We start from the raw sequence: 9,245 nt of genomic DNA on the forward strand, positions 1-9,245 counted from the left end.
GGCCCGCTCCGGGGCTCACGCTCATCTGAGCGCTCTGCTGCTCCGCGCCCCGTCTGCGAGCCCACAGCCGCAACACAGACCGACCCCTCGCGTGCCCCGCAGGTGCAGGACCAGGAGACGTGGGGCTTCCCTGCGTACGGCGTGGGCGTGGGCCTGTGGCTCATGGTCTCGTCGCTGCCGCGGCGCCGCCTGGTGCTGAACCACGCGCGCGGCATGTACCAATTCTCCATCCAGGGCCGCACCGTGTATCAGGGCCCTTTGCACCTGATCTACGTGCGCCTGGCGCTCAGCTCCGACGGTGAGGGGCGCGGCGGGCGGGGCAGGGCGCGGGCGGGGCCCGGTGCAGCTCAGGCTGAGCCGGCCCACCTCGCTCGCCCCGCCAGCCTACGGAAGGTGCTTCTTCCAGCTGGTCCTGTGCGGCCACAAGCTGGAGCCGCTGGTGCTGGTGCAGCTGTCCGAGCGCTATGAGGTAGGTGCTGCGCCCCGCCCGCGGCACGCCCCCTAGTGGGGCAGTGCCGCCCTTGCCTTGGGACAAAACGAGGCTTAACACTGTTTAGGTCTCGGGACCGGCCGTAGGGGAGGGCTGGCAGGGCAGGGCTGGGGGCCACATCTCGGGGAGTCTCTCCTGACTGGGCAACAGCCGACTGAAGCCGCTCCCACAGCAAATGGAATTCTTGGGCCGCCACATAGCCCGGAAGCTCAACATTAACTACTTCGACTACCTGACAGTGTCCTACCGGCACGTGGTCCGCCACTGGCCGCTGGGGGCCACCAGCAGCCCGGGCATCGTGCACCGCAAGGACCACACCTACGGCAAAGCCAGCCACTCTCTGTCCGACCTGGACGTGTGACACAGCATGCGTGCACCCCAACCTTCCCCTCCACCCGTGCCCTAGGGCTGACAGCATGCGACCCCACCCACTGGCCTTTTCTTCCGTAAAGCTGCCTTTCTTCTCTGGCGCAGGGCCCGGTGTCTTTCTCTGTGGGCAATGGAAGTGTTGGCTCTCCATGGTCTTCTAGTGCACACCTGCCAGGACTTTAGACAGCCTTGCTGGTGGGCACAAACCCTAGAGATGGAGTTTGAAGACCCATGTAGGGTAGAAACCAGGGGCAGCCTGGGTCTTAGAGGTTGGACAAATCATGAGACAGGTGTGGGACCCACGCCCTTTCCCGGCCACCAGCATTTCACTCCTATCCTGGGCTCCCACCTTCCCCTCTTGAAATTGGTAGCCAGAACTGGGCCTACATGGCCTCACAGGTGTGATCAATGAGTGGAACTGGAGGCGTTGGAATCTGATTGGTTTACCCTGGATCAGGTGCCTGTTCCTGGTCCAACCAGCAATGGAATGGGGCAAGGCCCTGATGAAGCCCTGTGCCCAGGGTGTGGCGAGCTAAGACCAGTAGACCACACCCACTGCCACCATGTCAGTTCTGATTCACAGTGCCCCCACTGGGTTTCCAAGGCAGTAAATCTTTATGCCCCATTTTGCTTCCATGGAGTGAAAGCTAGTGGGCTTGAACTGCCACCTTTCTAGTTAGCAGTCAAATGCTTTAGGCACCACCAGAGCTCCTTATGGTGAGCTAGGCACACCCCAAAGTTACTGTTGCCTAAGCCCTAGGAAGTAACCTGTTCAGAGATGCAAGCCAGGTCACAAGACCTGCTGGATGCATGGCCTTGTGTGTCTGGGAGCCTGCCGGGAACTCCCACCCATTTCCAAAGTCATGCCAGCACCTGTGGCAGCCTGGGAGCCCAGACTTCCTGTGGGAGCAGGGAAGGCAGTGGGCCAAGGGGCCCCAGGAGGGAGTGGTGTCTGGCACAGGTAACTGCCTCTCCTGGATCAGCATGGCCTCAGGCTGGTGAACAAGGCCATCAGAGACTGTCAGCTGAGTGTCCCTGGAACCTGGCCTGGCTACCTAATTTGCTGGGCCCAGTGCAGAAAGATAATGAAGCCCTCACTCAGAAATAATTAGGAGTTTTGAGGCCATGAAGGTGGAGCACTAACCTGTCGGGGGGCCTGGCTGCCTGGACCACACCCTTGGAGCCTGCCCTGGAGGTGCCCAACCCATGGGGGCACTGGCACCCCACCTGTCTCTAGGGCAGGGCCTGGCTGTCAGAACCACTGTAGGGACAAGGGCAGGGACACCCTTCCCCAGAAGATAGGCACCTAGGTTGAGCACAGAGTGGCAGAGCCCAGCTTCTACCAAAAGGGCAGGCTTGAGGTGGTGGGCAGATGCCGGCAGCTGAGGGGCTGGGGCAGGTTGGGGAGCAGAGTGCAGTGGGGGTAAGTGAGCAGTGGAGACAGGCATGGGAACAAACTGGCTGGGTGACGGCTGTGGCTGAGCCAGGCCTCAGACTGAGACACTGCTCATCAGCAGTGGTGGAGGTTGAAGGGCACACGCCAGCCCCCTGGGCTCACCTTGGCCGACCGGGCTCATGGCTGGCTGCATCTAGAAGGCATGGGCACAGGATTTGCTGGTGGGCTGGCCATGGACTGAGGAGGAAAACCACTCAGGGCATACCGGGTTTCTGATTCTGCTGCCGGCGTGCACATTGCCATCCTCCTGCATGACCCGAGTTCCCCACAGCGAAAGTTCGTAGGGCTTGTGGTGCCCCAGACACCCGGCAGTGACAGGTCATCACTGACAGCCAGCACAGTCCAGCCCCTACCATCTGCCTTCTAGGACAGTCGTGACCCCCAACTGCAGCAGCTTGGGTTCTCTGGGAAGATGGCCAGCCAGTCTCCTATAGCACCTGGGGGAAGGAAGAAGGAGCAGCATGGAGCATTGGGGTTTCGGGAGGTGGAATAGCCTGTCAGGAAAGTCCTTCACAGGGTCCAAGCAGCAAAGGCCTTTAGCTCCCATGTGCATCACTCACAGGACACCGGCTGCCCCTGGTGTCCAGTCTGACCCCAGCAGTAGGGCTAAAGCCCTTCCTGGGAGGCTGGATGACACCCCTGCATCACATGACCAGCATGCAAGTGGCAATGAGGACAAGGAAGGGGCCCCACATCTGGGCTCTGGGCTCCTGGGATGCAGGAGGTGCAGCCACCGATGGCCACCATGACCTTGGATGAGGATGAGGGTGGTGTGGAGTTCACCACACAGTCGAGTCTCCTGTGAAAGGGTGGGAAGGGGTGGCCACAGGGCAGGCAGGCGCACATGAAGGGGCGGGAAGCTCCTGCTGGATGAGGATAAGGCTGCAGCCACAGCAAGCCCAGTGTCCAGGACTGTGGCGCAAGACTGTGCCCGCTGCCTGGGACAGAGCCACCCATCCTGCGGCAGAGCAGGGCCGCTGCTGCCCTCTGGTGGCGGCCAGCGGCCTCTCCTCCCTCTCCTCTCCTTGCTCTCTGGGTTCCTTCTTAAACCCACCCACCCGGGAGGAGGGCATGTCCTGGGTGTTGATAGGCTGTTTGCACGAGATTCATTTGTGTAAAACTACAGACTTTGGTCACGTGGTCAGAAGGGACCCATCCCTGGAGAGCATATCGTGCTTGGTAAAGTGGAGGGTGAGTGAAAAAGGGGAGGGCCCTTAAGGAGATGGACTGACACAGTGGCTGCAACGATGGGCTCAGGTATAGCAGGGACTGTGAGGCTGGCGCAGGACCGGGCAGTGTTTCATTCTCTGTACACAGGGTTGCTATGAGACAGCCTCTCCGAGGCTGAGGGTCCAAGCAGGTGAGCAGGCAGGCCGCTGGGCCCCCTTGAAGGTGGGACCTGGGCCACCTTGGAGCCACTCTGATGTCCAGCCGGGGACTCTGGGCACAGGAGGCTGAGGGGTGGCTCTGTCTGAAGTAGGAAGGGGGCAGGCCCGACTGCATGTCTGGTGTCCCGAATGGCTGGCCAGACTGCCAGGTCCCAGCTGCTTACTCACTAACAAAAAGATGGCGTTTTCCAGGAAGACGTCTGGGGTTTGTGCTAGGTGCCCATCCTAGCACCTGGCCACAGGCCCTGTTGCCCACCCCTCCCCCCCTGAATAGAGTCCACAATCACCACCATGCCCCCCTTGCTCACCCCATTGATTCAACTGCCCCTCTCAGTAGCTCACCTGGCAAAACTCAAAGACATGGGTAGCCACCCCCTCTGCTGACCCTCTAGACCCAGGCAGCTGAATATGGCTGGAGAAAACCCACACCTGCCAGATCCCATTAAGTGTATACCCTCTCAGCTACAGGGCTCAGAGTAGCATGGTGATCCTGACACATCGCCTGGGTCACCCACTGCTTCTCCTAGGGGACCATTGCCACCCTCTCTTCCTCCCCACCCTCAGTTTCAGCAGAGGTCTCTGCATCCCACTCCACTGAAGAAACGGAACAAAAAGAAGACAGCGTTCTGGGACCCCCACCACCCAATGCCCACCCTAGCACCTGGCCACAGCCCGTTGCCCACCTGTACCCTGGATGCTTACCTGGACTCCTAGCCGTGACATGGCCACTAGACTCACCCTCACCCACTCAAGGCATCACCCACAAGGCCCTGCAGGCCAACTTTGTCCATCACCCCACTGCGCCCCTGACTTCATCGTGTACCAGGTTCCCCTCACTTGCCCATGGGCTCTAGCCCCACCGACCACCAGCCTGCTCCTACTCACTCGCTGGCTGGCTCCAGCCCCACTGACCATCAGGCTACTCCCTGTAGACACATACATTTGCCGTGAGCCTGCCTGCCCTCAGGAAAGCCCGCCCCCCGGGCCCTGCTCCCCCTCCAGCTGCTGCTCCACCTTTCTCATCTTTGAAGGTAAAATTCCAGGGAGAGTCATCCACACGGGCTCTCTCCAGCTCCTCTCCCATTCCACTTGTCCCCACACGCCCCTCAGACAGCTCTTACCCTGTCACCAAGGCCTCCTGTGGTCCACTCCTCCCTCTCCCCTCCACCACAGTCTCTCCCCTCCTCCCACCCCCTCTGCAGCCCCTCTGCCATCCAGCCCTGGCCTCTCCACACTCCCTCCCCCTGGTGGTGCCACCTGGCATCTTGGCCAGTCTGAAAATGCTGAGCACACGCTTGACAACTCCCCAGCACCTGCAACCAGCCAGGTGGCACCCCAGAACCGTGGACTCCACATCTCCACATGTATAGCAAGCATCTCAAGATTAATGGGTTGACTACTCCTGTGGCTTCCAGCCAAACAAAAGACAGGGATACGAGCTGAACATTTACATTAGGTAGATTCACTCCTTGGAGAGAACAATCATGGGAGAATAGAAGGACTGTGTACGCACAAGGAGACAGCTGGGGGGGCAGGAGTGCATGGAGGGAAGGACACAGGGAAGAGGTGGGGAGGAAATGGGAGGGGAGCTGTTGCATTGTGGGAAATTGTAGTTGATGTGTGAGGCAAAGTGTATGTGAGCTGTTGTATGGAAAATGAATTTGCTCTGTAAACTTTTACCCAAATCACAATAAAAATTAAAAAAAAAAATCAACGGGTCAAGAGCCAAACTCTTGCACAGTGATGAATGCCATTTGATGGGTCCTCAAAAAGTTAAATGTAGACTCACCATATTCAGGACCCAGCAATTCCACTCCTGGGTGTGGACCCCAGAGGCTTGAAAGCTGGGACTCACAGATCCTCATAGGTCAGTGTGTGCTGCAGCTAGTCACAACAGCCAAGAGGTGGAAACTACCTATTGTCTATCAGCAGGTGTACATACATACAATACAACATCAGTCTGCTGGACAGTGAGGTGAAGTCCAGGTACATGCCGCGAGGATGAACTGTGACAGCATGCTGAATGAGACCTGCTGACACACACAGTGGCCAACACTGTACGACCACACGTCGTGAAATAACGGAGACCCACAGAGGCCTAGGGACAGGAAACACATTACACATTACCAGGGGCTGGGGAAGGGGGTAGGGGAAGTTCTTGCTGAAGGGATGAAGAGTTTCTGTCTGAAGGGGTGGAAATTTCTGGAAATGGGTAGAGGTGATACTTGCATGAGATGGTGAGTGTGACTCAGTTCCCTGAACTGTACAAGTGAGAACAGTGACAGTGCCAAATGTTTTGTCACAAAGATTTTACCCCAAAAAGAAACACAGTAGAAACAAAAAAGAACCCTCAAAGCTCCTAAATCAGCCCCCAACTCACCCACAGTTGACCTCACTCAGGTAAAGGTACCTCATCCTTCCAGGTGCCCAGAAAGATGGTGTTACCCTTGACTGGCCACCGTCACCACCTCTGTCACAGCCAGCCCGGCCTGGCCACCGTCTGGGTCCCACAGCCTCCTGGCTGGTCTCCTGACCCTCCTGTGCCACCTTTACGACAGAGATCCGGACACGTGACCTCTGAGGGCAGTGATGTCCCTCCTTCCCGCCTCATCTACCATCAGGCCAGCGCCCCACAGCCTCTGCTCTGGGACCTGGCCTGGCAGGATCTGCCCCTTCCTCTTCTGCCTCAGTCTGTCATGATTGTCCCCCTCATTCACCCATTCCTCTTGGCCCCTGGCTCCACTCACAACACCCCCTGTGGCCTCGGCCCCTGCATACTGTCTTCTCTGGTCCGTTCCCTCCACTGCTATCTCCGGCGTCTATGCCCCTGTGCTTCTCACCTCACCATCTCAGTTACCCCCTGGCTGTTCTCTTTCTGGTTAGCACCTGCCCTCCACAGGAATGTGGGCTGACAAGGGCACAGGCCTGTGTCTGTAGCTCCAGGCCTCCAGTGCTGCAAAGCACACTGTGGTGCTCAACATCGGTGTGTGATGGAAGGTGGACATGGCACCAGACCCACCCACGCCTTCCAAGCCCTCAGTTCACTGCCCGCACACCAACCCCAGCTTGTCCTCCCAGGAAGGCCCCAGCTAGGTAGGCTCTGCTCTGGCCCAGAGGGCCAGAGCTCCAGGCAGTAAGGGGGGCCCTGAAGGAGACCAGTGCAGGTAGGGAGGGGGAGGTTAGAGCCTGTAAGCCCATTTTAGGGATGGAAACTGAGGGCAGAGACTTGAGGAAAGGTGGTCAGAGCCAGTAGGTCAGGGGTCAGCCTGCTCTGTGAACAGGACCACATGCATCCAGCTTCTGGGAAGGGAATGACCCCCCCATTGTTCAGTAGAGGAGAAGGCTGAGGGGGTATCAGGAGTGTCAAGGAGCCAGACCTGAGGCTTCCAGAAAGGGGAAGTCAAGGAGGGGGATATTCAAAGAGAGGGGTCCCTTGAGGCTAGGCTGCTCACCAGCTGACAAAAAAGGGTAGGCCGGCTAATTGCTTCCACGAACAATGGCCTCCTTCACTACAAGACCAGAAGAACTGGGTGGTGCCCGGCTACCATCACTGAATGTTTTGATCAAGCTTTCACAGAAGAATTGTGATCGAAAGGAGGAGAAATGCAGAGCAGAATTTCAAATTCTCATGGACTCCAGACTGCCTAGAGTTATGGAGGGTGGATGAAGCCCTGAGACCACTGCCTTGAGCTCTCTGTCCCTGCATCAGCTCAAAACCAATCAACAGTTAACTTCACTAGAAAAGAATGGCTGCCTGGAGCACTGTGCTCTGTTGACAACCATCTTTGTGGGATCAAATCGACACCAACTCAAAGGGCAGGTAGGAACCACAGGGGCAGAGTTTATGCTTATGGGAGAGAAACAACTCGGGAAGGGTGACCATGTGGCTGAACTTGAGGACTGTTCCCAGTGCCACTGAATGGTACATGGAGAAACCAGAGAATCGTTTCACGTTCTGCTGTGTGTGTTCCCAACAACAGCATCAGGAAGATGTATTATTTTAAACAGAAACAAGGGCAGGTTGGAAGGAGGCTGCAGGAAGCAGCCTGAGAGGAGGTGGTTGCCCCTGGGCTGGAGGCCCTGGGCTGGAAGAGGATGCTGCCCAGGGCACACGCAGGCTCCGTACCAGCTCTGCTGGGGACTGTGGTGGGACACCCTCCCCGTGAACCAGGCCCTCTGGGGCAACATCTGACCAGCATGGGGCTGGGAGCTGACAGACACAGGAGCGAGGAGGAAACACATCCAAACACACAGAACCCCTACGGTATCTGCTCCCTCTAGAGCCGCGATTAAGGGACTAGGCCTGAGCTGGGAGCCTGGAGCCCCTGGGAAGACCACTGGCTGCGCTGCCTCCCCACCCCACCCCCGCGGCCTCCTGCGGTCTCCAGACCCACCTCCCCTCGAGCAACAAAGCCCTGTCCTTCCCCAGCCCACACGGGAGAGATCGAGGGCGGTCTGGGGTGCAGTAAGGCTAGAATGTTCCTTCTCACCTGTCCTTCCGCCGGCAGGGGCAGGGATAGGATGTCGACCTCCGGATGCCGGAGGCACCGGGGTCGGGAAGCCTGAAAAGAGGGGGGTCGCGGAGGCCCAAGTAATTGCCCCCGGGCCGCATATGCGATCCGCACCCGGGACGCTGCGGCCATCAGGCTGAGGCCCGGGCCGCAGCTGCCACTTCCCGCCGGGCGCCCCGGGTGGGGGGCTTGCGGGAGACACCCGAGCGCGAGGTAGGGCCGCCTGAATGGTCCCCTCGGGAGCGCACGACCGTGGGACACATGTGTCCGCGCTCTGACGCCTCGTTCGTCAAGAGGGTTGGGGGCCAGGAGGGCGGTGAAATGGACAGAGAGGGAGGGCCGTGGGCAGAGACTGGAGATGGAGGGATGGCCCCAGGAAGAAAGAGTGGAGAGGTCAGGGAATGGGACTGGTGAAGAGAGAGGGACAAAAGGACGGGGCAGGGAGCTGGGATTGAGGAACGGAAGAACGAGGGAAGGGAACAGAGTTGGGGGCCGGAGGACAGAGCGACAGGGTGACTGCACTGAGAGAGGGGGACAGAAGGACGGAACTGGAGGGACAGAGAGATGGGGGTGGGGACAGAGGGTCCAGGAGGAGGCGGGCGAGAGCGGGCCGAGGGAACCGCGCCTGGCAGGTCCCGCCGGCGCCCCGAGGGTCTGCCCGGTAATTAGGCCTCGGTCCAGATGGGCCCCCCAAGTCCTGCAATCAAAATGCTAATTGGCCCCGCGCCTCCGGCTGCGCCTCAGTCCTGCTCTCCTGGGAGCGAGCAGGGGGCGAGCCGCAGGCCAGGGAGACCCCCGCCCTGGCGCCCCCACCGCAGGCCTCGCCGGCTGCGGCTCGGCGATAAGGGGGCGGCCGCGCCCCACCCCGCCCCTCGGGAACGCCTGCCACGCGAGATGGATGTCTCGCCGCTGCCGGGCGGGGCCCCTCACAAAGCGGGCCCGCAGTCTCCGCCGCGCCCCGCGCGCCCCTTGCTGCACGCGCCTGGGACGCGGGAGGAGCCGACGCCGAGGCAGAGCCGACGGGGGTGGAC

At 59.6% G+C, this 9,245-nt stretch overlaps 1 protein-coding gene across 1 annotated transcript in view; it reads left to right on the forward strand.

Annotated features, from left to right (window-relative positions):
* The window catches only part of TMEM249 (transmembrane protein 249), a 10,905-nt gene that overhangs the window by 1,136 nt on the left and 524 nt on the right, over window positions 1-9,245 (forward strand). The window contains exons 4-7 of the mRNA XM_007956108.1: window positions 103-298; window positions 384-469; window positions 663-845; window positions 8,350-8,530. Of these exons, the coding sequence (XP_007954299.1) occupies window positions 103-298; window positions 384-469; window positions 663-845; window positions 8,350-8,530 (646 nt within the window). The remainder of the gene's footprint in view (window positions 1-102; window positions 299-383; window positions 470-662; window positions 846-8,349; window positions 8,531-9,245) is intronic.

Source organism: Orycteropus afer, unplaced genomic scaffold (assembly GCF_000298275.1).
Source record: "Orycteropus afer afer isolate SDZICR_OR568_19922 unplaced genomic scaffold, OryAfe1.0 scaffold00574, whole genome shotgun sequence".
NCBI lineage: Eukaryota > Metazoa > Chordata > Mammalia > Tubulidentata > Orycteropodidae > Orycteropus > Orycteropus afer.